At 39.0% G+C, this 27,532-nt stretch overlaps 2 protein-coding genes across 4 annotated transcripts; one reads left to right on the top strand and one right to left on the bottom strand.

Moving 5' to 3' along the window:
- The first annotated feature begins 9,718 nt into the window (after positions 1-9,718).
- Positions 9,719-13,605, top strand: LOC143851145 (putative N-acetyltransferase HLS1-like). Its single transcript, XM_077360481.1, has 4 exons — positions 9,719-9,995; positions 10,204-10,352; positions 11,766-12,207; positions 12,777-13,605. The coding sequence occupies exons 1-4, from the start codon at positions 9,816-9,818 to the stop codon at positions 13,191-13,193; spliced, it is 1,188 nt and encodes a 395-aa protein (XP_077216596.1). The 5' UTR covers positions 9,719-9,815; the 3' UTR covers positions 13,194-13,605.
- Positions 13,606-15,316: 1,711 nt separating this feature from the next.
- LOC143849765 (putative F-box protein At1g49610) lies at positions 15,317-26,972 on the bottom strand. 3 transcript variants are annotated; one of them, XR_013235864.1, is made up of 4 exons: positions 25,890-26,972; positions 19,846-20,019; positions 19,062-19,711; positions 15,317-15,463 (listed from the first exon to the last, which is right to left on the bottom strand). XR_013235864.1 is itself a non-coding variant. In XM_077358942.1 (3 exons), exons 1-3 carry the CDS (start codon positions 26,850-26,852, stop codon positions 19,367-19,369), a joined length of 1,482 nt encoding a protein of 493 aa, XP_077215057.1. In that variant the 5' UTR covers positions 26,853-26,972; the 3' UTR covers positions 18,867-19,366. The 3 variants fall into 3 exon arrangements, 1 of the variants encoding a protein (XP_077215057.1); XR_013235863.1 differs by lacking the exon at positions 15,317-15,463 and adding an exon at positions 17,784-18,486; XM_077358942.1 differs by lacking the exon at positions 15,317-15,463 and having other exon boundaries at positions 18,867-19,711.
- Positions 26,973-27,532: the final 560 nt, after the last annotated feature.

Raw genomic sequence — 27,532 nt, forward strand, 5'->3', positions numbered from 1 at the left:
ATTTGAAAGGCCCTTACATAGAAAGGGTGTGTACAAAAAATCACCTCCATAGGATCATCCTAACCCATCCCAAAGTGGAGGGTAAAATGGACAGACACCGTTTGCCACAAATCTACCCATTTTTGCCCTCCACTTTTGAAGGGGTTAGGATGATCCAATGGATCTGATTTTTTATACACACCCTATCTATGATGGGGCCTTGCAAATGAATGGTTTGGATCACTACAAAAAAGTGGGACCCATGTGTTTGGGCCCTCGAGCGCATATAAGCTCTCGAGCGCACAATCATTTTCCTCTTCCAAAATAACCAGGTCATAGTTAAATAACTAAATATTTACGCAATAATCCATAGACCAAGTCAAACCTATATGGAAATGAATTAGAACCAACCCGATTTTATGCTAATATCATGAAAACCGTTTAGAATATGGTATATTAACTGAATAAGAAAAATGATATGTTGAGCAAGTACGTTTAGATTGTATATATAAGAAATGTGTTAGACAATTGGGAGAGTTATGTATTCTATATAAATAAGAATGAGAATGAGACTCATTGAAGTGGTCTTTAGAGAATAAATTTTAAAATGTTACTTTTTTCTTTTTGTCATTTCATAGTTTTCGATGACTATTTGGAATATACACCTTCCAAATTAAGTACTTATTGGAAAAAACCCATATAAAAAAATAAGTAATTTGCTAGGCAATTTTTCTAAAGACATTTCCCGGCTCACTTTCTCAGGAGAGACAAAAATCTTTTAAAGCCTACAAGAGTATTTCAGGAAGAGCCCTTTGTGGGGTCCTTTAAATTGAGAATAAATGTTGAAACCAAATTTTCTTTCTTTTCTTTTTTGGGAAAACGAATGGTTTGGATTTGCCCGCAATTTGGAGTCTGGGCCTTTTTGAGTTGTAGTTTATTCAAAGCCCGAATAGCCCCAATATTTGTAAGAGTGGACTGTTGACTGAAACTTGTGAAGATAAGGATTCTGTTCAAACCAGCTCAACCACCAATTCAATTGCTATGAACTGATGAGACTCTTCTTCTTCTAATTTTTGGTAGGTATGATTTACAAATATGTATTTGGAGAGCTGGTGCAAGGAAACCCATCTTAAATGTTCAACTTAAATCTATTAAAAAAATGATATATTCGCCCCTTTTTCTTCACTGGGTCACCCTCTTGTAGTGTAAAAGATTAATCATAAAAGCATGGGAGGGGGCTGGCTCGAGGAAGAAAAGGGGGCGAATACATCACTTCCCTTTTAGATGATAGGCCGTATTTTGTGGAAATACATGTTAACTTACCAACTTCTCCAAAAGCTTAGTTAACATGGTATCAGAGCTAAAGGTCTCGAGTTCAAGCCTTCCGGATAGTAAACAATCCACATGCGATGGTCGGTCCAAAGTGGGACCACATGTGCCACGTGTTTGCCAAGTGGGCGACACGTGAGGGGGAGTGTTAAAGTATAAAAGATAAATAACACCTTTCTCCAACAGCTTAAGCTTTTGGACAAGTTGGTAAGTCACAAAAGTCAGAAGGTACAATAGGGCCCTGCTATTTGGATGATCTAAATCATTCATGTATTGATTTCTTCAGTAGTCAGACCCTGCCCCAAAAATCTTCTTCATAGGATGATGCTAATCATAGTGTATTCGCCACAAGATGGACGACATATCAAGTTTAAAAAAACAACGATGTAGATGTAAAACGACCAATTACAACAAAAGCTTAAGCCTTGGTGTTATTTAATCATTTATACTTTTAACACTCCCCTCTCACATGTGGCCCCATTTTTTTTTTTGGGTTAGCTGTACATAAGGATTTTCAATATCAAGGAGTAGTTGGTTTTTGAACCCATGACCTGCGCCTGAGGCAGTAGCTCTGGTACCATGTGAAACGACCAATGACTCCACAAGCTTAAGCCGTTGGAGTTGCTGATATTGAATCATTTATACTTTTGACAGTAGAAACCTCCCAAAAGCAAAGGGTTGTCATCATGTTAAAGGAAGATTTTTGGGGCACTGCTTATCTACAGTAGGAACCAAGAAATGAATGATTTATATCGCCCAAATAGGTGGGCTCCACTGTACTTTTTCTTGCATGTATATTTCCACAAAAACACAAATTTAATTTGTATGATTAGAAATCCATTTGAATGCTTTTTATTTAGGAGGTCTTTGTTGCAAGTCTTCAAAGTTCAAGTTTGTGCTTCTAGTGTTTATTCGACCATGTTGGTTTTAGATTTTGACAACCGATTGCAGGTCCAAAACCTATTATTGGACTCAAAATTCGAGCAGGGCCTTAGTATTCTTATAAGCCTTTATCAGGCATTCTCTGCACTTCATCTTGTGTTTTGCAGTGTCCTTTGGATTTGCAAATTTAAGTGTAACATTAGTTTTAAGCATTGGGGTTGTTGCAGATTGATCGTAGTCCTTTTGCATATCTTTGGATCATCTCGATTGAATACATATCATCTTGAATGAAAGTAGCAATTAGTAACTTTACTCTCGAGCTCTTGGATAGTTGGTTGTATTCTCCCCGAATGAAATGAGTAAAAATCATATGGAATGTAACTTTGCTGACTACGATTTGGGTGCTATGGTAAGAGGGAAATGCTTGGGCGTTTAGGGGTCTAGTAAAGACTCCTCATTTCCTCTTCACCAAGGTGGTTGAACTGACGGGTTAGGGTTCTACCAAGCTTCAGTTTTGTCTCTGTAGATGATTTATGGCAGAGATGGAAGGAAGTTTACTACAACCGTGAGCAAAGGTAGACAATGGTTTAGTCATGGGACCCACCTATGGAGGGATATTTCACACTAAATTTCGATCGTTGTAGCTTGGGGTGTTAACTAACCAACTTCTCCAAAAGCTTAAGTTGTTGGAGAAAGGCGTTATTTATCTTTTATACTTTAACACTCCCCCGCACGTGTGGCCCACTTGGCAAACAAGTGGCACATGTGGTCCCACTTTGGGCCGACCATCACATGTGGATTTTTGCCTTTTGCTATCCGGGAGGTTTGAACTCGAGACCTTTGGCTCTGATACCATGTTAACTAACCAACTTCTCCAAAAGCTTAAGCTGTTGGAGAAAGGCGTTATTTATATTTTATACTTTAACATGGGGAATCCTGGGACAGTAGGACTGTAGGCAGTTCCTTCGTGACCATGAGGTAGTACGTGTTGGGAGTTCTCAGGCCCCATTAAAATTGCAAACTCCAATGAGGCAGAGATTAGGGTTGTTTATCATGGAATAAGGTTGATTGATCACAACATTCATGTGGAATGTAGGGTGTAAAGAGACTTGAAGCCAAAGACTAGGGATTTAGGATTGTAAAAAGATAAAAATGATTCAACAGTCAAGTTCCATTACTATTTGCTACTTTCTTTCTTAATTTTGAATGACAAAGAATTGGATTAGGATGAAATAAGAACTAAAGATCAACCCGACAATCGAGAAGATCAAATGTACAACCCAGACGAAGAAGAAACCTAAAAGAACAAGAATGCCCAATGCTGCCCCGGAGGCTCCCTCCCTTGCTAGCCTATCTGTCTCATTGTTAGTCGATCTACATCCATTTGGCCCAAGATCTCATCATCCAATATGCAAACCGCCAGTATCAAAATAAATAAATAAAGACAAAAGAGAAAAAGATAAAAGCTCAAGTATAGAAGAACTAAAGCAATGTGTTTACTTAACCATTATGTCCTTTAAGCAATCATTTGTTCTGATATGGTTTCAAGGAGTTCAATCCCAAAGTAAATTTAATGGAAAAGATAGCCTTACTCTTTAGAACAGAATAGTGAAGGGCGTCCTAGTTCAATGAGGCATGGCTAAGGCTTTAAAGGGAAGGAATGGAAAGCCTGAGTAGAAGGATATTGAGTTGAGGTTAGTGAACACGATTCAACTACATTTGACGGATAATGTTCAATATAATTGATGAAAAATTAAGACCTGAATTATGACAGGAGTTAGTGAAGTTCTACGAACTTGACCAAAAAGTTGTATCTAAAGTTTCAGCCACACGAACTAAAAATGCAAGAAGAAGACAACCTTTTGAAATGCATGCCTATTTTAATAGGATTGTGAATCAGCTTCTCAAAATCGATGAAATGAAGGAAAACAAGGTCGGTGAGACATGAATGGGATAGAGTCGTCATAAATGTGTCTAGTTTAGTTGGTTGTACTCTTATAAGAGGAAAATAATGGTGATTAGAGTACATGTGAGGGGCTCTTCGATACGATGTCAACGTGAAGCACAACACCTGAGATTGGTAAGTTTCTATTTCTTCTTTGGCAAATGTTATTGCCGAAGATCTTTTCCTTTTCGTGTGTGGATTTTCTCTCTTTTTTTTATTATTGTTGTTTTGAACCTTTGATTGCATGTAATTTCACCTTTAAGATCATTGTTCTTTTCCGTGTACTAGTGGCATACATAGCAGTCAAAGAATTACATTGATAAGGGAAATGATTTCAGAGCTCCAAAGTTTGATAAACATGCACTCCCATGTTTGTCGTGAGTGTTTAAAGAGCTTATGTTTGTCGTGTAGTGTTTAAAGAGCTTTAAGAACTTTTTAAGTACCGTAATATTTCTCTGACAACCCTTTAAATGCTACGGGACAAACATGGGAGCATTGGAGAGCTGAAATCATTTCCCTATTGATACTTAGGAAAATTATATCAGCACCCCTTGTTTTGATAATGGCACTCCTCTTTTATTTTAAGTTTTTTAAATTACCTTTTGATGGCTGTTACAGTTACCAAAAAACTATTAACAACCGGCAAATTAGACAAGAATTTGTGAGGAGTGTTGTTTGTCATCAAAACAAGAGTGCAGATATCATTTTCCTATGCTTAAGGACCCAACATGGTGGGCCCACTTTCCATCACTACACTAGTGATAACTGTTAAAAGTCATCCATAGTGATGTTTGGCACATATTATTTACCGTTCGCTTGGAGTAGAAGAAAATGACGTCATTTTTCATGTTGAAAAGGGAGATGATATTTTCACTCCTCTGCATTAGGCATGCGGTTCCCTCATAACGTGATTTGACGTGAAAAGTGGGCAACTTTTAACGCTTTTTGACGTCAAACCACTTACAAGGGGGCGCATGGGTAATTTGAGGGGGGGGGGGTTGAAAAGATCATCGCACAATAGAAAGTAGAAAAGGTAAGAGATGCAGATGTTAGAACGGATGGGACCCGCTCAAGACCAAAAAAGGTTCTTCCGATTTAACCTGTCTCTTGGTTGACGAGTTTTGCTTGGTCGAAAATTCGTATCCCTACCTTCTTATCAACCTGGGTTATTAGGATTGATTTACCGAGACACTTCAAGACCAGCCCTGAGAAGCCTTTTGCGAAGGACCCTAGCAAATTCCAAAAATGTTTGTGTATTTACCAAGACAGTTCAAATAATAATTTTTTGGGATTTGCTAGGGTCCATCACAAACGGCATTTCGCGGCTGGTCTTCACGAGGTCTGACATGCGACAGACAATCTGCGAAATGCCTTTTGCGATAGACGCTAGCAATTCCCTATATATAGGGAATTATACCCACGCAGCCATGTTTTGATAATGGGACGAACTCAATTCCTTTTACATTGTTTAACCAGCCGTCAAATGCCATTGCAATTCCCAGATTTGCTAGGGTCCATCTCAAACAGCATTTCATGGCTGGTCTTCACGGGTGGCTGGTCTTCACGAGGTCTGACATGCGACAGACCATCTGCAAAATGCCTTTTGCAATGGACGCTAGCAATTCCGTATGTATATATAGGGAAGTATACCTACGCGGCCATGTTTTGATAATGGGACGAACTTAATTCCTTTTACATTGTTTAACCAGCAGTCAAATGCCATTGCAATTCCCAAAAAAGCTCTAAGGAGCCAATTAAGAAGTGTGAAACAAGTTGAATTGTTCTATTATCAATACATCAGCACGGCCATGTTTTTATAATGAGGACGAACTCATTTTGTTTTACATTTTTTAACCAGCTTACATTTCCTAAAAATCTATCAATGGCCAATCAAAGAAGTCTGAAACAAAGTGTTTCGTCCCATCCAAAACACATGATTGTGCTAATATTAGCCACCACACCCCCACCCCACCAACATATACACAATCTAACTTTCAATTGCGTGTTGATTTTTTCCTTTTGCACTTCCTTGCAGGTCCTCGATCACCCGCCTCATATACCCCGAAGGTAGCTTCTCTAATTAAAAACGAAGAATGCATGAGGTCAAAGTTTTGACCCTAAGTTAAGCTAAAGTTTTTAGCTAGATCTTGTCGACTCTCTTGTGTGGCACTTTCTTAAGACAGGTCCTATCAGGGGCGGAGGCACATATAGCTTGAGGGGGCCATGGCCCCCCCATGACTTGCAAAATTCCTTTTATGGGTGCATGGCTATACATGCATGCCTAACTAGTTTAGTGGCCATGGCCCCCCAACGACCAATGCAGAACAGTGTAAATTAATCCTGCCCCCCCCCCAACTGTTAATTCCTGGCTCCGCCCCTGGGTCCTATCATGCATGTACTTGCTCCTATGCGTGGCACAAATGCTCCTTCTCTAAGTACCAGTACCCATTTCTTCAAGGTTTTACTCCACATGGCTTCAAATGCAGGCAACATCCTACGTGTCTTTCTCCCGACCAAGTAATTAGAGTAGTCATTATCACAATTCCACATAGGAACCATCCGTCTGTGACGTATTGCTACCAACTTACTAACAATGGGTGCACATATAAGCTGACACAAAACGAGACTCTTGTTTCTTGCATAGTTTTGTTAGATATTTGAATGTTTGTATTCAATATTATTGCCGAGATGTCGCTGTAGAGTAGTCATCTTTAAGATAGGCATAACGTGGCCAAATCAAATAGGACAAACAGACATGGTGCAAAATGCCTAAATATAAGGGTTTCTAGTTTTCTTTCTTTCTCCTCCTTATGTACTGATATAGCATGGGGGGCGGACTCGTTGTACATGAGTCATGACCACAAAGTCGATCATGGTCTTTATCAGGAAGTTCCCGTGAACCTCCTGCATAGTAATGACATCCTCTTAGGCCTAGAAATTGTAGGTATTATAATATTTTTGCAGGAATGTTGGGTTATGGGACAAATCCTAACCATCCAATCAATGTCCCACAAAGATATCTACAAATAAAAACAAAATTAAGAATGGATCGAGATCTCAATTTCTCTTGAGACAAACCTAACCCTAGTTTAGAGACGAGCTGCCAAGTCTCTAGCTCTTTCTATTCTTTCCCTTTCTTATGTTATTTCTTAATATTTTCCATGGTCAAAAAGCTATGTCACCTTATAGTTTTACGGAGCAATACCATAAGCATCTTCCCCTTTATACTTTTTTCCTTCATTCATCACAACTCACGTCATTTTATACCTGATTTGTAGAAAATATGATTCGATCATGCCTCCTTTTCATTCCCCTTTTCTAGATTTTTTTTCCATTTTGTTTTCTCTACGACTAGCTTTTTATCTTGCAACTTGTGTTTATCCAATCTCTCGTCTCATGCTAATCCACAAGAAAAATTTTTAGTCTTTGAATTGTTTATGATAGCTATTGTCTATTGGGGACCGTTTAGTTGCAACCGAAATAGGGTTTTCCTGGGAAAGTTGGTGGAAACTGACTGGGAAAATGGTGGAAAATACCGTCCTATTTTCTTTCTTAGATACGTTTGTTTTTCAAGTTACAGTAAAGTTAATTTTTCGGTTTACTTTATTTTAAGGGAAATGATATGTACGCCCCCTTTTCGTGAGCCAGCCCCTTCTAGTGTACTATCCTTTTACATTACAAGTGGGTGGCCCAACGAAGAAAAGGGGGCAAATAAATCATTTCCCTATTTTTAACGGGCGATGATATTTTCACCCCCCCCTGCATGACGTTTGTACCCCCCTTATAAGTGATTTGACGTCAAATTTTGTTAAAAGTTACGGTGGGGACCAGTTTTTCAGTGATCTAAACCATTGATTTACCATCCTCATCTCGATAGGCCATGTCTTCGGAATGAAACAATCCTAGCCATCCAATGTTATTCTCGAAACGCCGTCTTAGAAATTAGAATATGAGAAGGTGAGGCGAGAAATTGGGATTGGGTATTTTCTGTTAATTTCCGTCATAGAATTCGGAAAAACTAAGTACTGAGAAGACGAGTCAAAGGAATGCGAGAAAATACGGTACCGACACGTCATCCATCATTGACTGACCACCCACCGCCTAACGCGAGTTTCACATTCCCACAATCCGAAACAAAGCCTTTTGCGTCAGACACCCTGAAGTTGGGCCCACAAGTGTAGGGCCAACGAAACCGCGTCTATTTTTCTCCCACTCAGACGGATATGACTATACAATGTAATAATCACGTGAAGAATGATAATGAACATGACACGACACGTGGCGGCTAAAACTGCAAATGAAACTAAAAACTTATAAATTTTTAACTTTGAAATTCTGAATTTGAATTTTAGTAACGGACGAGGTAAATAGGGAAATTCAAAGCTATAGTTAGAGAGAATTAAATCCAGATGATAAAATCTGAGAAATTAAGTGAACAGCCTATGTTTAAATAATCAACAGCTGTGAATTCATAATTTCAGTCGAGTTGTGGATCTAAACACAATGATATGAATATATATGGCTTTAGATAAGAAATATCTGATTTATAAAACTTAGATGCTCAAAAATAGTTTGAAGTCATTACAGATTAATGGCCACCAAGCGGGGTGATAGGTAATCACTAATCCTACCTAGTTCTCGAGAAAGAGAAATTAGCCTTGCAATGACTTGTTTTAAATAACCCAATAGACTTCACAAGCAGAAATTAGTTTATAGGGTAGATCAAGGTTGTCAGAGCGGAAATCAAAAGTTGGAATCGAAGGCTCCCAGAGAAGAATCCTACTCAAGATTGCCATAGTGGAAATCTAAAGTGGGAATCGAAGGCTCCTAAGGAAGATTCCTACTTCCTTGGGATAGATTAGTACCACATAAATTATATCTTATGGTTATTCACAAGGATTTGAATAAATCTCACCTTGGTTGGTTTATCTCAGCCTAAACAGTTTGCTTCTTCTATTACTCGAGTATAAATTTCTTCTTCCATCAAAAGGCATGTGAATAAATTTCTTATGGTTATTCACAAGGATTTGAATAAATTTCAGCAAGCAGTGTTTCTATCCATACAAAAATTAACCATATATGCAAGCAAAGATATTAGCAAAAAGACAAAAAATTCAGATAAAAGAGATTAGTTCAGTCCTTCGCTGATTCCGCTTTCTGTGGAGTGATGTCCAGCTGGCCTGAAAAAGGAGAGGATGTTGGTGGGTCGTATGAGTTTTTTTGCATCAGCGGTTCGGATTTTGGAAATTTCCTTTGGCCGGGATGAATACGTATTTGGAAGGGCACAAATGTAATTTTTGGGTTGAGGGCATGCCTTTGTAAATTTGAAAGGATTTATGGGTCGTTTAACACTTAAAGAGAGGGTGGCATAGGCGGTAAATAATGGGAAAGCTAGGTCATTTTTGATATTATTTAAAAGGGTTGCAAATGAATAAAGAAGAAAATAATGGGAAAGTTCATGTGCTTAAAGAAACCCCTTTCGCCAATGATTGGCAAAAGATAAGCATACTTAATGTCATCATCATATCATGTGATTCCAAGGGCTCTATATAATTGGGCCTGGGGTTTAAGGGGTGTAATAGAAGAAAGCTGGAGGGATTTATAATACAATAAAAATCCGCTATAAGTATTAGGAGCTGCTAAAAGCTTGTATTCGCGGTTGTTAAAAGATCAGCTAGAAATGGAGGAGAATTTAGTAGTAGTAGTAGTGAGGGAGTTCAACGCGGAGAGAGACAGGGAGGCCGTGGAGGAGATGGAGAGCCGATGCGAAGTTGGGCCAAGTGGAAAGCCCGCCATCTTCACAGACTCGATGGGTGATCCGATATGTCGAATCCGCCATTCTCCGGCTTATCTCATGCTGGTATTGTTTTATTTTATCACTAGAACGTTCTAACGTGTGCTTGTGGGTGTTTTGTATGTATAATTGCATGACCGAGAGCAATAACTTTAGCCGTTGTATTAAACGAACTGCATCCTATCAAGTGCAGTTTAGTATGTAGATGACATAAAATGGGAGTTTCTCTCTCTTCTTTTTTTAAATTTATTTTTTTGGGGTTTTGTTTGGATAGGTTGCAGAGTATGGAGAAGAGAGAAAGATCGTTGGGGTTATAAGGGGTTGTATAAAGACTGTGACGAGAGGCAAAAAAACCTTGAGCGAATTTCCAGTCTACACGAAGGTGGCTTACATTCTTGGCCTACGCGTCTCTCCAACGCACAGGTTCTTCTTCATCTTTTATTATTATTATATGATTATTAAATGGGAGATGATATTTTTACCCCCCCTGCATTACGTGCACACCCCCTTATGTACCCTGATTTGACGTGAAAAGTGGGCAACTTTATGTCAAATCACGTTATAAAAGAGGTGTGCAAGTACTGCAAGGGGGGTGAAAATATCATCACCCTTATTAAATTTATAGAACCGTTTTCTACTCTATTTCCGGTGTTTTAGTAAATGGGTTAAGGTTTATTCGAGGGAAATCCATGAAAAGTGAAGCGTGATTCAGGTGGGTTTTGCACTGTTTTTTCTGGGTTTCAGCGATTCTAACGTGGATAATATTGGGACTTTTTATGCCCCTTTTTGCATTGAAATGTGGATGATATTGAGATGGCCTTAAACCATTAACCATGGCAGGAAAAGAGAAAGTATTCCCTTTTCTCATGTTTTCTGCCTCCCACATCGAAATTACAAATCCGCAAGAGATACACAGTCAAGAGTGGCGCATGTTAGTTTTCTTCCCTTGCATTTGCTAGTGTCCCGTGCTTTTCTCCCATATAACTAAAACTCGTACGTCTTGACGACTCAACTCGCCAATAAAACGAGTCGACTAGGAATTAACTCGTTGGACTTGAGAAATGAAAAGCACACTCGAAGATTTGAACCCTCGACTTTCTTTTTTCCAGTTTAGATTGCAGGAATTTTCTGGAAACGTTTGGAAGGGAAAAACATATCTAAAATCTCCTACTTTTTTTTACATCGGAAAAAAGATAGTTTGAATCAACCCTGTTCAATTTTTATTAGGTGGGTCCTCCAATTTATGATGATATCCCTATAAATTAACCATAATCATATTATTTCCCTCTAAATAGAGGCAAGAAAACATTTTCCCAAGAAAATTTTTCCCTTAGAAATATTTTTCTTGCAATCCAAACACGGGTAAAAATGACACCCTTCTCTGTGGTCATATTTATTGGAAATGATATCGGCACAACCATGTTTGATATTTCCACTAAAGCATCTTGCCTTTTAGTATTTAAGGAGCTGTCAAAAGGGTTATTACATTTCCAAAAAGGCTCTCAAAAGGCTTTGAAAAAGAAAACACAAGCTCGGTTGTGCCAATATTAAAAAATGGTCTATACATTAATAGGGTGTTGATAGGGACAGCCACACAAGGCATTTTGCGGAATGTCTGTTGCATGAGAGTGCAGCCACCTCATATGAATGGCTGCACTCTCATGCAACAGCAGTTCAGCTAAATGCCTTCTGCGATGGTCCCTAGCAAATCCCATATTTCTAATTACAAATTGTTCTCATTTTTTATTGAATCAATAGTCTCTCGTTTGAGTTAACTCAATTCAATTCACTTTTGATCCGACTCAAGTTTTTGATCTATGCCGAATTTCTTCGCAGGCGTCAAGGGATCGGCACTAAACTAGTGCAACATCTAGAAGAATGGTGCAAGCAAAAAGGCGCCGAGTATTCGTACATGGCGACTGACTGTGGCAACGAGCCCTCCATCAATCTCTTCACTCTAAAATTCGCCTATGCAAAGTTCCGCACGCCGACAATTCTCATCGACCCGGTCCACGCACACCGAAAGCCCATCGGTTCGAAAATCTCCATCGTCCGACTCTCCCCACCGTTTGCCGAGTCCGTCTACCGCCGACTCTTTTCTAACTCGGAGTTCTTCCCCAAGGACATTGACGCCATCTTCTCAAACAAGCTCAATCTGGGTACCTTCATGGCATTGCCCAAGAAATGGGTCCCACTGTGGGACCCACAGACCGACAAGCTCCCACCTAGTTTTTCAATTCTAAGCGTGTGGAATAGCAAAGAGGTTTTCAAGTTTCAGGTAATCATTCATAGTTGCCCCTGGATTTTTTTGAATGTCAAGGAGTTTTTGGGTTTTGAAAATAGGACCTGCGCGAGGCAATAACTCTAATACCATGTGAAACAACCAATTACTCCAAAGGCTTAAGCTGTTAGAGTTGTGTTAGTTAATCTTGAGGAATGTGAAAATGGGATGAAAGGGCGCTTCCATTGGATCTACATCACCACAATACATTTAACATATTTTCACTTTTACACTACTGTAAATGCACTATTGTGACGCGGATCCAATGGTGACACCCTTTTATCCCATTTTTGCAAGGGTGCCCCTTAGTTTACCGTTCCTATTTAATCATGGGCGATGATATTTTCGCCCCCTGCAGTACCCATTTGCGATTAGACGTTAAAAAGCATTAAAGTTTCCCACTGTTCACGTTATAAGAGCGGTGAATGCGTACTGCAGTGGGGGTGAAAATATCATCTCCCTTAATCATTTATACATAAACAATTAGAATTGCTTTCATTTGTGACTGAGTCATGATTCAGTGTTAAAGGATAAAATGATCAAAGTGCGAATTGTTTTTTGAACAGGTGAGAGGCGTGTCAACGCTAACATACGCCTGTTGTGTAGGGAGCCGGTTGCTCGACGGGATGATGCCATGGCTGAGAATACCTTCAATACCAGACGTGTTTAGGCCGTTTGGGGTGTACTTATTGTATGGTTTGCATATGGAGGGGAAGGGAGGGGTGGGGTTGATGAGGGGTTTGTGTAGGTTTGTGCATAATATGGGGAGGGAGGACGTTGGGTGTGGGGCAGTGGTGGCAGAGGTGGGGAGGAGGGATCCTGTAAGAGAAGGTGTCCCACACTGGAGGAGATTTTCATGGGCCGAGGACGTTTGGTGTATGAAGAAGCTTTCAGGAGAGGAGAGTGGTGATGACACCGCCGATGATTGGATCAGATCACGGCCGACTTCGCCGGTGGTATTTGTTGACCCAAGGGATTTTTGAATTTCTTTGAAGAATTTTGTGTTTTCTAGTGTGATGTAAAAAGTACTTGAATGTGGCCTGAGGGGTGGGGTGGATCCGCCTTGGAGGTTTTTGGATCTTTTTTACGAAATTGAAGATATATTGGCGGAATCAGATATTGAGTTGATTTGATCTGCTAAGAAGAAGGCGGATGAGTTGGCTAGAAGACGCGTGGTATGCAACTCGATTTCCTCTTTGATGCCCTATCTATTTTGTAATTAGTTTTTTATTTTTTCTGTAACTTCGGGTATTCCCTTTCGGGTGTCGCCATTTCCAAAAAAAAAAAGTACTTGAACGTGGCCTCCCCATGTCGAAACCCCCCTCTTTTTTTTATGTTGTAGAAGTACGAGTGAAATGACCAAAATGCCTCTAAAATTTTGAGGGTATTGTAGTAATTTTACCTGGCTTTATCAGCTGGTTATTTTGTGTTAAGGATCGGTTTCACTCACAAAACCAAAATTTACCTTGTACCAACCTCATTTGGGCCTCTTTCAGTGATACAAATAAACTAAGGTTATAAACTTTCTCGGCAGCACTTTTGCGCCCTTTTTAGTTCACGTTCTTTAACTCCCTCATCACGTTTCATATGTTTATAAATCGAGCGTAGTGATTAGGGGTGCAATTTGGGTTGATTTTTGGGAATTCAAGTTGGGTCAGGTTGGTTTCATTCCAATTAGGTTTATCAAAAGCTCAACTTGATCCGAACCAAGTTGCACCCTTCTGTTTGGTAGGTAAGCTGAGATTGAACTGCCTACCTTAGTCTAGGTTGAAGAACGAAGCCTTGAACATTGAAGTCCACTTCCACCTATTTCATCGGCTATAAAAAAAAACCAAAAACTGAGAAACATTGAAATACACACCCTAAATTTCCAGTTCCAAAATCAGTTATTATGTCTTCAAAGGAATCATTTCCTTCTAATAACTCAAGCATGTCTTGATATCATTTCCCATATATAAATGAACTTATTTGCAGAAGGGTTTGGCTAAATTAGCGCACTTGTTACGCAGCATTTAATCGCCCTTGGGATCATGAATTTAGACATGCTTTGAGGAAAAAATCTCAAAACATGTGTAAAAGTATCAAAGTATGTGTAAATTCATGATCCGATGGCTATTAAATGATGCTTAACAAGTGCCCTTAAGGCACTCGTTAGCAAAACCCTCTGTAGAAAACCATCCGATCCAACGACATAACCATACGGTTCGTTCAATTTTTGTTAATAGATGTTATTTCATCAAACTGGGCCAAAAGACATGGGGTTCCATTTGAACTGGGTCACGGCCGGATCAGTCGGGTTCTTAAACCACTGCCTAATTTGAAATGAAAATATCAAGAGGTCGTTTGGATACAAGGATTTTATAATCCAGGATTGTAAAATTCCGAATTTTACGAGTTAAAAGCCGAATTTTATAAGCTAAAACCTGGATCATGCATTTTTAGGATTGTAAAATCGAAGTCCTAGCTGATAAAATCCAGGATTTGGATTGTAAAATCCCAATCCTAGATTATAAAATTCATGCATCAAAAAATTCACGAATGTAACGTATATAAGCTTCTTTAAGAAATGAAATCTAAAGCTCATACAGGCTAACTGTAATTTAAATTTGGATACCTTTCGGCTACGAGTAAACAAATTAAAGCAGAAAGAGACTTCGAACTTATTCTATTTGTATACGCATAGAGAAATATCAAAAGTGGAAAAGACAAAAGAAAAGGTGGTTCAAGGAAAGAGGGAATTGGCCAAGTTATGGTCTTTATATAGCACAACGCGAACCTCATCATGTAGGACAGGTGCCTCCTTTTCTTCAACCAAGAAGATTATAGTGACCCCAACATTACACACTCCTAGCGTCTTAGAGATGGCCCCACCTCTGTACGACCACGTGTTGCATGAAGGGCTTAGGGTTGGTTATAGGGACCACTACAGAACACTTCTAGTGTCTTAGAGCTGACCCCAACAAATTTCATCAATCAAATGACACCCTTATTGAAGGCAGTGATTCTTAGATAGGAATATTAGTGTTAATAGAGTAAGATCTCGAAGCTCTCAAAAACAAGATCATGCTCAATATGCAACAAAGGGTAAGAAAAACAAATGCACATACAACAAGAAACACAAGATTTATGTAGTTTGAGAGGGTCCCCATGTGTACAAGAGGAGGGTTTTCACATTTGTCATTAGTCTGGCCAGGTGATGAATCCTTGCTAGAATACAAGACATCTGAGCAGTTGCCATGCTACTTTTTTAGCCCTAATATGTAAAATACACAGTAATTAGCCATAAAAAATCATAATTTAGGCAAAAAGTTTGATATTTCAGTAAGTTCTTAAATACTACTTATTGTGAGGCATAATATTAAATACTAAACTCCCTCTAAAGATCAGAGGGTTAGGATCATCCTATGGAGATGATATTCAGGATACAACCTATTTACTTTGTGGTCCAGCAAATGAATGATTTGCTGGGCCACCTATGAAGTGGGCTCTACTTTAAATCTCCTCCCTTCCTACCAAATGATACATTGAGATCAGCTTTGATTCACCAAAACATACACCTCACTGACAAATAAATTAAAAATAGAAAAGCAGGCATCATTTACCATCACTCATGCCCCAGAATATAAATAAAAAATATTAAGCCCATGTTCGTTTTGGATTTTGAGAATTGATAATGACTCCAAAACTGATTATTGGACTCCAAAATTATAATCTAATGACATAGAATCAAGAGCCTTCTTTATCTTTGGTATTTCCAAACCCGTTACATCAAACTCATGCATGTATGCGTGCATGTGTGTGTGTGGAGAACATGATCAAGGTGTTTAGTAACTAATGATTTGGGTAAGTCTGTTTAGTGCATAGAAATTATTACTACACATTAGAAGCCTTTCTTTTCAATGTCATCAAATTTGTTTTTTCTTCGTATTTAACTATTCTAGATTACTCATAGGCTCTGTTTCTTTGGACCCAAAACAGGTGTAAAACAAATTTTACAACCATTTATACCAATAAAAACGAAAGGAATGGATCCATAATGAAATCAAATGAGGTGGTCATTTTCATTTCTTCTCATAATATTGGGTGTGTGATGGACCAGAGGATAGAGGAATCAAGTTGGACAAACTACCAATGATACGACGAAGGAGGAAGATGAGGAGGAGATATGACGAAGGAGGTAAAAGGGAGTCAACTTGGGGGGAGTTTTGAAACAATGGACCATGCCCACAAATCTGATCATAACTTAATTAGTTATGGCAACTATCCCCTTGCATAGACGCCAAGTTGTTCCCTCTTAGTTATGTCAACCCCAAATTTCGCCTCTTGGGACCATCCACTGACCCATAACTCATTTTGCCCTTTTAAAAATGCTTGTGGAGACACCATGAAAAACCCTCAGCTCATACTCCGCCAATTTTCTTCCTCTCAAAGCAAAATTGCCTTAAATGCTTCTCCAACCTCTTTCATGCTCCTCTCACTCCCACCCTCTTAAGTCTCTCCATCTCCTGCCCATCTCTCACAACTGGTCCCACAAATATTGCATGGAATATTTTTTCATGGTGGCCAACCATGGCCTCAATACACATCCAAATATTATGAAAGAAAGCAGTTGATAAACTATCCCTCATTGTCAAGACCTGATCTCAGATCTCTTCCTACTCATTCTCTTTCAAAAAAACAGTTGCTCCACTAAAGAAATGGTACTTGAAAGATAGGCCATCAAGAGCCATCCAATTTCCTCGGAATACAAGCCCTTAGTAATTAAGAGTTGCCGCTTATATCAATATCGATTAGATCTGAATTCTGTTATTGAGAATGCTCATTCAATGAGCATTTTCATTTCAATATTATGCCTTGAAGGGGACTCGAACCCCCACGCTCTTAAGCATGCGATTTTGAGTCTCACGTGTCTTCCATTTCACCATCAAGGCATCTTGAAAGTGAATCGTATTCCATGAATATGAGTTAGCAAAACATTTTTTTTTCCAGAAGGGATTGTGATGTCTTTTTATGGGATCGCAGGTCACTCAACTTGGGGTGGGCTTACTACTTAGATGCTTTCAGCAGTAATCCGCTACACATTCCCAGCGTTTACTGTGGGCTTGATAACTGGTGCACCAGATCCTTCCCAGACCTCTCGTACTAGGGAAAGGTCCTCTCAATGCTCTAACGCCTACACCGGATATGGACCGAACTGTCTCACGACGTTCTGAACCCAGTTCTATCCAATCCATAATGATGTACCGGAAAATACAACATTTTTGTTACTTGACCAACTATCAAAAGAAGCAGATACAACGGGTACACTAATTAGTAAGATTGATGAAGTAGCAATTAATGCAAAAACAGCCAGTTAAAAAGCAATAGTCATGCTTGTAATCCTCCAAGCTACCACAAATGAACTATACCGTTTGATCCCTCTTTCAGCCCAAATTGGCATAAAATGCATCATGGAGGGATTTAACCATGAATCCATTGATCCTTTCGAACTTATTCCCACTTTATTCTATTTTTATTTGGACATGGAGTCAAGGGGAAATTTTTATTAACTTAACAAATGGGCATGTTGCATCATGCATGTATCATATATCGCAATAGACAGATCAAACCTGCTAGCAAGTACTAGAAACAAAATAGGCTTTTTACATATGCATCATTCAAACCAACGATTTTATCAGCCTTAGCAAAGAAAGATACTTCATAGGAGCCGAAATATGAAGAAATAGGCCTATGTATTAGATTCTATGGATAAAGGATCTAATTGATAGAGGAAGCACCGTAAAGATCAATTAGCAAGGTTTTGGGGTCGATACAATAAGAACCGCTTACTTGTATCACCATATGAGATAAAAGTTAGGAATCATCCTTCTGTCTTCCACCCATTTGCCCCCAACTAATAAGCTGCTGTTATCATTTTTTCATTGCCTTAACTTGCCATCCCAATAAAAAAAATAAAAATTGTTTGTCACTCTTTCAACCATAACACCTTAGATTTTTGTCTTTAACTGATTTCCTCCCCTTGGAGTTGGGAAGCACATCTTTTAACAAAATGCTTGAAGATCACCATCCTTTCCATCTGTCAGGCTCAACGGTTTATCTTCTTCCACCTCAAGGGCAGCCATTTCCCCAATAAGATATTATTTTCAACTAATGCCGTCATAAAACTCATTTGCCTTCCCTTCCTATATTTTCATCTTTCTATATTTTAGTTTCCTGTCCAAACAAATTCCCTTGAGGGCCTTAGAAGTGATAAAAGGTTGAGGGCCCTTTGTATACCTGTAAAAGATTTTTGCATATTAATCTTTACATGCAAATGGTTTTGAGGTTGAATATAATTATTTACAAATGATGGTTACAACAGTTTTAAGTATAATTAGTTAATGGCTTCCAAAGAGACCTTAACGCTTCATATACTAATAAGATTAAACTAAAACAGTCTTATTCCAAAGGAGCAATTTGGGCAGCCATCTAGAGGCCCATAATTAATAGCATAAAGCAGAAGAAATCTCAACAAAATGCAGCAAGAGACCACTTAGAAATTAACATCTCATTAGAAAGGAGAAAGGGCAGAAAAGAGGACTTCTTTCATTGAAGATCCTCTGAAGCCCAAATCAAATGGTCAGGACCATTCAATGCAAAAGCTAACATATAACATCTCTTAATAACCAAATGCACTAATTTAATTATATGCTGACCATATACAAGTCATCTGAAGCTCAAATCAAATGCTTTGAGGACCATTGGTTGCAAAATTTAACATATATACTCATATTTCACATTCGAATTCTACTTGACTGAAACAAATCCAAAAGGCTTTCACTATTCTACGGGGAAAACGATATGGGAAGTACCTCTGTAAGATGATATGCTCGTAAAATGGCCCCCACCCACAGAGCATCGGTATTCAATGGGTTTTATCCAGAGGGGCTCAGGGAGATGCATGCCATACCCTAACACATCGAAATGATACTAGCCGCCATTCGATTGGCGGCCCACATTCAAAGTCCTTCACTAAGATGTTTTGGATCGTTTGATGAGTGCTATTTTAGGTTGTAACATCTCCACAGTGGACCACATTGACTGCAGGGTCCACAACATAATATCAGATGGGACTACAGGGTGTCCGAGTGTCATCTATGCACATCTCAACAGTCCCCTATTCTGTCAGTAACATCTCCGCACGAGAAGAGGCTCTAGGGAAAGCTTGCATAGCTCGGTTGATCTCAGATAATACCTTTGACTTCTCTGTCATCTTCGCCGAAGATGATCTTGCAGGAAGTTTAATAGTAACTTTCTCCAACACCATTGCATTCTTTAGCAAAAGCTTCACCAGCAATAATTTCTTCCTCAAAAACTTTACCGCATCACTTCTTCTAGTCTGTGATGCCCATCCAATCTTAACAGTCTTGAGACTATGCTCCAGACAGGGAATAAAGGTATCCCGTAATTGCAAGAATTCTCTTTCATCAAAATCATGTGCCTTCATAAATCCTTTGCTGAGCTGGAAAATTCAAGTATATTTACCTTTAGAATTTATGAAACATGGAATAGGAATCTTGAAATGGGAGAAAAATGTAAGCTGATAGGAAAAATGACACGGAATAAAATCTGAACACGGTTTGGGGCAGCACTCACATTGAATCGGCATGGGGGAACTATCTCTATAATGAGAGTCTCCAGATCAGGTGAACTGCCCAATACATTAACTATTCCCGGGAGGTCCCACTTCCCTAATCCTGTGTTCAGGGTCAGACACTTGCACTCAGAGATGGGAGCTGGCAGACTCTTTACCTCCCACGCAGACAACACCTTCAAACAACACAATGCAAAGTTATGAAATGGAAAAGAAAATTAACAGAAGTAATACAAAGTTGATTCTATATGGCAAAAAACAAGATACTGATTGCCAATTCCTAGATATGAATAGTGGACATTTTACAATAAAAATAGATCGTTCGATATGTAAGGTCAGGAATTTCTCTGATACATATATTGAGACACTTAACAATACATACACTTGGAACTTAAGGGTAAAAAGAACCATGTCTTCAATAAAAGAAAGTAGGGAGTAGACGTACTCCAGCAGATAATGAGCACATCATGTAGGACACCAATCATAAAGTAACCATTTAAAAAATAAATGAGACGTACTCCAGAGAATAATGAGCACCTCATGTAGTCCGCGTATAATAAATTTGCCTACTTTTATCATACAATTGTTGTTATTATTTTATCTTATTGCGATAGGTAAGGATAAGTTTGAACCCTGGCCTCAATGTTTCACACTAGAGGGCATAATCACTATGGCAAAGGCTCCACTTCATCGTTAACTCCTGTCTATACTCTTAGAGCTTACCATACCATAATACAAGTACCAAGTATACAACCAGTAGTGGTCAAGCTTCAACATATCCACACCAGATCACTACTATCACTCTAAAATTTGGTATGGGATTGTATCTACTAATAATATTTTCTGTGTGCTTTTGCCAGGGCCATAAATTTGTCGATGTTATACGCAGTTATGTATTCACACTGCATCCATGACGACTTTATTCTAATAATAGCAACCAAAAGGTACTTATCCATTACTTTACATTGCTATATACATCCTAAAAATATTTGACAGACACGGAAGGAATGGAAAATTGTGGAATATATACGCCTGCAAAATAGACAAAGCAAAGCAGTGAAGCTAGTTCTTAGCAATCAACCAAAAATGGGTAACAGTAAAATCAAAAGCTCAACGGGACCACATTAATTCTTTAGATAACTGATTACCATGCCCCATCCAAAAGAATAAATTCCAAAGGCATGAAAGTAAGAAAATGAGAGAGATAAACTCTCCCCTCGTGCTGCCAAGCGTGTTTTTGTCGGGTAGTTATATGGTTAGAAAGGTTTTTGTTGTTATGTCTAGTGTCATGTCGCTATCCCTGAAATTGTTTACTTTTATCACCTTCCATAGGAATTTGATCCTCCCAGCTCCCGTCATTGAGGTAAATACCTCCTTTGGTTCGATGTCCTCCTCTTACTCCCAAACTAGTAAACACTTACAAACAGCAAAGGAAGAAAGACATCCAATTGCCAGTTCCATAACCAGATCCCTTACCGAGCTCAGGTATTACATCTTTACTTCCCCTAGACTCTGATTTCTCACATGCATGTCCTTTTGTGTTGTTCTATTAATTCTCAACCAACTAATTGTCTGGGTTTTTTCATTCCAAGATCTCTTTGTAAATATTGACCAATATTTTGTCCCTTCAACCTATAAACAAGCACTAAAGCAGGATTGTTGGATAAAGGCCATGGATGAGAAGCTTCGTGCTCTCTATGACAGTGACATCTGGGACTTTGTTCCCCCCCCTCAAAAAAAATGCTTGAATTGGAAGCAATTAGGTTCATTCAATCAAACTCAAATTCAATGGTAGTCTGGATGGATATAATTATAAGGTCATCTGGTAGCTTAATGACATAACCAAGAGTATAACATTGATTATAAAGAAACATTGGCTCCGGCCTCTGTATCAAATGAACGTCAAATATAATTTCTTACATAGAGATCTTCCAGAGACTATATATTGACACCTCCTGGATTATCTAACCCAATGTCACCCCCTTCTTGTTTGAAAACCAAAGTTATCCTTTATGGTCTTAAACAAATGCCACAAGCATGGCTTGAAAAGTTTAGCACAATTATGGAGAGCGCTTTGAACAATTCCTTATTCACACATCATAGTCAATCAGGAATCATTATAATACTCATCTCTGGTAATGATATTATTTTTATGGATAGTGCTTTGAACAATTCCTTGTTCACACAAATATGGTTTGTTTTGATGTTTTAGTAGTATAAGTGGACTCCTGCAAACCCACAACCTCTTAGTTGTGGGTTTGATTGAAGTGTTATATATATATATATATATATATATGTAGGCCTTTGGCATGTTGGAGAACGTACGATGAATAAAATTCAGACTGGCCTTTGGCACTTTGGAGAATATATGATGAATAACATTCAGACTATTGCAGCCATCGATTGCCTTGGAATGTGATGCTGCTTCAACCCTAGAAGTGATTCCTAGGAACCCAAGAGTGATTCTAGGTTCTTTCCTGTCCTCTCTTCATTATTACTTCTTTAATTCAGTTTCTTAAATTCTTTATGGGAATTGCTAGCATCCATCGCAAAAGGCATTTTGCGGCTGGTCTGTTGCACGTCAAACCAGCCACCTTGTGCATGGAGACAAAAGCTATTGTCTTCATTCACGACGTGGCTGGTCTGACATGCAACAGCCCAGCCGCAAAATGCCTTCTGTGATGGACCCTAGCAAATCCCATTCTTTATACCTGCAATCGGTTTGCTGATCAAGAAACTCACTGATCACAACCATCATACATACCCCTTTTTCATAACACAATCCCAAGATATCTAGTCGACAACCCTAACTCTGCCCTTTCTTGAACCTTTATTGATTTGTCCCAAAAATCCAAAGACAGTTCCAAATCCCATACCAACAGTCACAAATCCAACATCATCAGTCCCAAACCCTATACCAACAATCTCATCCAATCGGCGACCATAAACCAGACCCTTATTAATCGCATCCCAAACAACCACCATAAAATCAGTCCCTTATCATTCCCATCCTAATCGACCACCATAAACCTTCCATATTTCCTCTAAAGTCCAAACCCTAGCCTCTAAACTTGACCACAACTCAAATCTCTTAAACCTTAACCTGGTTGTTCCTACATCTCAACCTCTGATTGTAAACTAAAGAAATTTGTACATAATCTCAAACAAGCACCATGAGCATGGTTTGAATAATTTCACAAACAGTGGTTTTGAGCAAAGTGCCTCGGATTATTATTTATTTACGCATCATAGCAAGATGGGGATTACTATACGTCTCATCTAATGTTGATGCTCTCATTATTTTTGGTGATGACTGTGATAGTATCTCTTGTTTGAAATTATTTCTTCAGTCATCATTTCGAATAAAAGATTTAGGGGCTCTCATGTCTTTTATGGGCTTAGAAGTATCATGATCCGAATGAGGCATTCTTGTTAGTCAAAAAATATATATCAGAAATTTAATTCATCCTGCAAATTTAACTGATGACCAGGTCGCCAACACCCCACTTGTTGATGATGTACTTCTTGATGATCCGTAATAAATCATTAATGAGAGAAAGGAATATACAACACAGACCGAGAGGGTCAGCTAAAAGAAAGACAGAAAACAAGACAGAGGAATACAATCAAGGAAAAGCGTATAAACTTCTTCAAGGGGGAAGTAAAAAAGTTCCAACTCCCTTCTTACCACTCCTCGTGCCAATCTGTCTGCCACCGAATTTGCCGATCTTTTCACATGCTAGAAAGATACTCCTGAGTCCCTCACACGATCCATAATCTCATTAATCCATCTAGAAAATCTCCATGGGTGCGAGCTATTACCCTTCAACCATCTACTTACGTTTTTTTTATTTTTTTTTGAGAAAAGGTGACAATTTATTAAAAGCCAAAAAGGCAGTCAGTACAAGGGGACAAGATGTCCCCCAAATACATCAGAGACCAAACATAAGGTCAAGTACCATTACAGAACAGTAACTATAACAGATTTAACCATCTACTTATGTCGAGGGAGTTTCCTTCCACTATCACCCTCTTCATAATGTGGATAGCTCAATCAACTTAATTCCCTAGAGGACCGCCTTGACCTCCGCTTTATTAGAATCAGCAATCTCAAGGGGACCTGAGAAGGCCCATAGCGTGACCCCATCCTCGTCTCTAAGAAGACCACCCACCCCTGCTGGGCCAGGGTTTCCCAAGCTCGATCCATCAAAATCAAGCTTGTGGAAGCCCCTAGGAGGAGGATCCCAACTTTGAACCACTTGCTCTATCCGAGCACCACCCAAGCACACCTCCTTCCAACATTCTTTCAGCAAATTTTTTTTATTTGAATGGCTTTTCTTTCAGCACGTTAGCTTGCAAAAACTATCACAAAAGCAATGATGCGTGCCGGACATGAATTTTTGATGTGCAAATAGATGCTTCATGGCCCATTGAATCAATTTGGGATGGTGGGAGAGGGAGGGAGTGTGGAACGTAGCTAACTTATATGCGTTATTATTGGATGATATATGCCACAAGAAATTGCCTCTATAAACAAATGTATACATAACATTTTAGGTGTATATACATAGGAGTTTACTCTTATTTTCAAGTCTGAAGGCCATATTAGTCAGGGGAAAGCCCGCAAGGCTTTTACGCTTTGATGCATAACTGTTGCTTTGCTTTCTAGACTTCTCTTTGATGCGTAATGGTTGCTTTGCTTTCTAGACCTCTTTGATGGATGTAACTGTTGCTTTGCTTTCTATACTGCATGCCTGCCTTTTGCAACATTCTATTCATTCTCTTCTTGCATTCGTTGCAGGAACTGCTGGGCATAGAGAAAACGGAAAACCCGTCAAGAGAACTTGTGCTGTCTCCTTGAGCATTTTTAGCCATTCATGAAGGAGGCCTTCGTGCGATATCGATTTGGGCATTTGATTGGGACCTATCCTCCCGCATTGGACCGCAGTCTCATAGCCGCGCTTATGGAGCGTTGTCATCCAGAGACTATAACATTTTTCATGCCCACAACCACCTCAACGATTTAAACAGTTGGAAAGTCACATGCATTAGGAGGAAGGCAGACTTGGCTATCGATTTCCTTTAAAAACCAGGTGTCGGTACGAATTTTATTACTAGTTACCGTGTGACTTTTGACCTGCCATTTCTAGAATAATTGAGGATTGAATTGGTTTGCAGTACGCTCTTGATGTCACTATCTCTTAAATGAATTGGCAGTGGTCTTTCCAAGCTATCGTGAAGCTATTGATAGGCATGGTTTTAAACTTCAAACGACTGGTGTCGACATCCCTTGGGATCAAAATCCGAAGTCTTTACCGAGATTTGAAGTTTGATTCCTTACATGGGCCCGAATAACCAAAAAACCATATAGCTAGGAAATATTAATGCTCATTCCATGAATACGATTAGTAGGTTGATAAGTAGAAGAAATAAAGGGATCATCAGCTTTCAAAACATGTTAATATTTTGTTTAGAATGAATCTAATTATTCCAAACATGCGTTGTCTCCATGATACTAAGTGTTTGATCTTGTTAAACAATTATGAATATTTGTCTTGCTTGTGTGGTGGTTTCTAAGAGTGTATTTCTGCTTACTCTAGTATTTCCTGAAGTTTTTTTTTTTTTCTGAATGGTAATGGATTTCATTGATAGCAAGCAATGACCGAGATGGTCAGGACAAGCATAAAGGCGAAAAATACAAAGAAAATACGAAAGCATCTCCGAAAGGGAAGGGGAGGGGAAAAGCAAATCAAGGAGGGAGGTAGTCAAACATCACCAAACCCTCACTCGCTACACCAAACCTAGCTAGCCTATCAGCCACACCATTTGCCGATCTTCGTACATGCAGGAATGAAATCAATCGTCATAAGAAATTCTCAATAATTCGTCACTTGACAATGACATAAAAGAAATCATGCTAAAATATGCTAATTCAAATTGTTTTCAGATTTTCGCTTATAGACAGCTAGCACAATTCAATTACCAGCAGATATTTCAATCAAATGCATGGCTTCGAATTTCATAAGGAATGCTTTGCATGGCATACCTGAATACACGAGCTATTAAGTTCGAGAACTCTGGCATGACAAAGATCTTCAAGAATTGTCTCCAAACAACGACGAGAACCCCAAGAGAAGATCCGACGTTCGAGCCAATCCCCATTGGAAATAAATTGAAGATCGAGCGAGGCTTGAACCAGAGCTGATAGGTTCACAAAAGAATATTCAGCTCCGGACACAAACTCAGAAACATTCAAAAATTCAAGATTCGGGGCGTGAATTTCTACTCCATAACAAACATGACACCCATGTAGCTTCAATCTCTTAAGTTTCAGATTCGGAGATGAAATCTTAAGACGACGGAGGCCACAACATCGTTCCATCTCCAAATCTTCAAGCTGAGGACAGCCTGCAATGAGTTTCTGAAAGGAATCATCTGCGATTGTAACATGTGATAGAGATAAGGTTTTGAGTGATCCAAAACCATCAAAACTATCAAACCCTAGGAAGCAATGATTTAGCTTCAAAACTTTAAAAAATCCAGAGTTGAAAAGTGAGGTAGAAAGCTCATATCTATTACGAATATAAGCAGAAGAAGGATATCCAAAGAAATCCAAATCGATCTCTTCAACTTGCATTTCTAATGCAAGACGAATCCATGTGTTAACAAAAGAAGCGAATTTCTTCTCGTATCCAAAGGAGAGATGGAATTTCTGGATCTTCAAACCCTTGTGAAGATTCATTGATCGATCAACAAATACAATAAAACTCTCATTTCCAGAACCATCATATTCATGAGAAAAATCAAGATTATGAATGTGAGTCCAAACATTTCTCCATCTGCTCGATAAAATTCCTGTTCTTACCGAATCTTTGGTCGGTAATAAAGAGAGGACTTCGGAAAGGAGAGCGTCCGGCAGCTCGCTAATTTGATCGCGATTTTTGTCTTGCCGGAGGCCGTTTCTGCTCCGTTTACTCTTTGACGGCGTTAAGTGCCCGTTATCTTCCATTCTTCTCTACTCGTCGCGCATTTCTTCTTCTCTATTGCTCGAGATTAAATAGAAGAAACGGCAGGAGAGGAAGGACGCGTTTTGGTTTCAAGAAGAGACAGGGAAGAGTGGGCGACTTGACCTAGGTTTGCTGACGCGGACAATCCTTGCAATACATAGGTTAAACGTGGGATTATTGTAACCATTGATGTGGTGGGCCACCACCCAACTTTGTCTTATCACTTATCAGACAGAGATCTCACGTAAAGGTTGAAGGTATGTACGAAATCCAAAAGAGCATAACCACTTTTATGGTGATTTGCTAGCGTCCATCACAAAAGGCATTTCGCACCAGCCACCTAATAAATGAAGACAAAATCTGCCGAAAAGTGAGCCTATGTGGCTGCTGTGACGTGCGACAGACTATCCGCAAAATGCCTTTCGCAATGGACGCTAGGAAATACCCTATTTCTGGGCATCATTATCTAGAGGCCTTATATTTGTATAAAAAATGCTAAAATCAAGGTAATTCTTAGGTCTCTAAACCTTACACTCACTGTTGGATTGGATTGATATCTCACCGTTGGATTGTCTTGCTGGAAATTAAGCAAGAAGGTTATATGAGGTAACTTAGACATATTAACACTCCAAGGACAAACGTGGAAAGATTATATTGATTGTGAAATGAGATAAAGATATAA

This window comes from Tasmannia lanceolata, unplaced genomic scaffold (genome assembly GCF_043159265.1).
Source record: "Tasmannia lanceolata isolate RefF3 unplaced genomic scaffold, GAP_Taslan_0.1 ptg000018l, whole genome shotgun sequence".
Lineage (NCBI taxonomy): Eukaryota > Viridiplantae > Streptophyta > Magnoliopsida > Canellales > Winteraceae > Tasmannia > Tasmannia lanceolata.

What these genes read in the sequence shown, in the direction of transcription:
- LOC143851145 (XM_077360481.1), top strand. Translation starts at nt 9,816, where the DNA reads ATGGAGGAGAATTTAGTAGTAGTAGTAGTGAGGGAGTTCAACGCGGAG. An exon ending in CGCGTCTCTCCAACGCACAG is followed by an intron (nt 10,353 to 11,765) that starts GTTCTTCTTCAT and finishes ATTTCTTCGCAG; the next exon opens with GCGTCAAGGGATCGGCACTA. An exon ending in AAGAGGTTTTCAAGTTTCAG is followed by an intron (nt 12,208 to 12,776) that starts GTAATCATTCAT and finishes TTTTTTGAACAG; the next exon opens with GTGAGAGGCGTGTCAACGCT.
- LOC143849765 (XM_077358942.1), bottom strand. Translation starts at nt 26,852, where the DNA reads ATGGAAGATAACGGGCACTTAACGCCGTCAAAGAGTAAACGGAGCAGA. An exon ending in TTAATAGCTCGTGTATTCAG is followed by an intron (nt 20,020 to 25,889) that starts GTATGCCATGCA and finishes TGTTGTTTGAAG; the next exon opens with GTGTTGTCTGCGTGGGAGGT. An exon ending in TTCCCCCATGCCGATTCAAT is followed by an intron (nt 19,712 to 19,845) that starts GTGAGTGCTGCC and finishes TGAATTTTCCAG; the next exon opens with CTCAGCAAAGGATTTATGAA.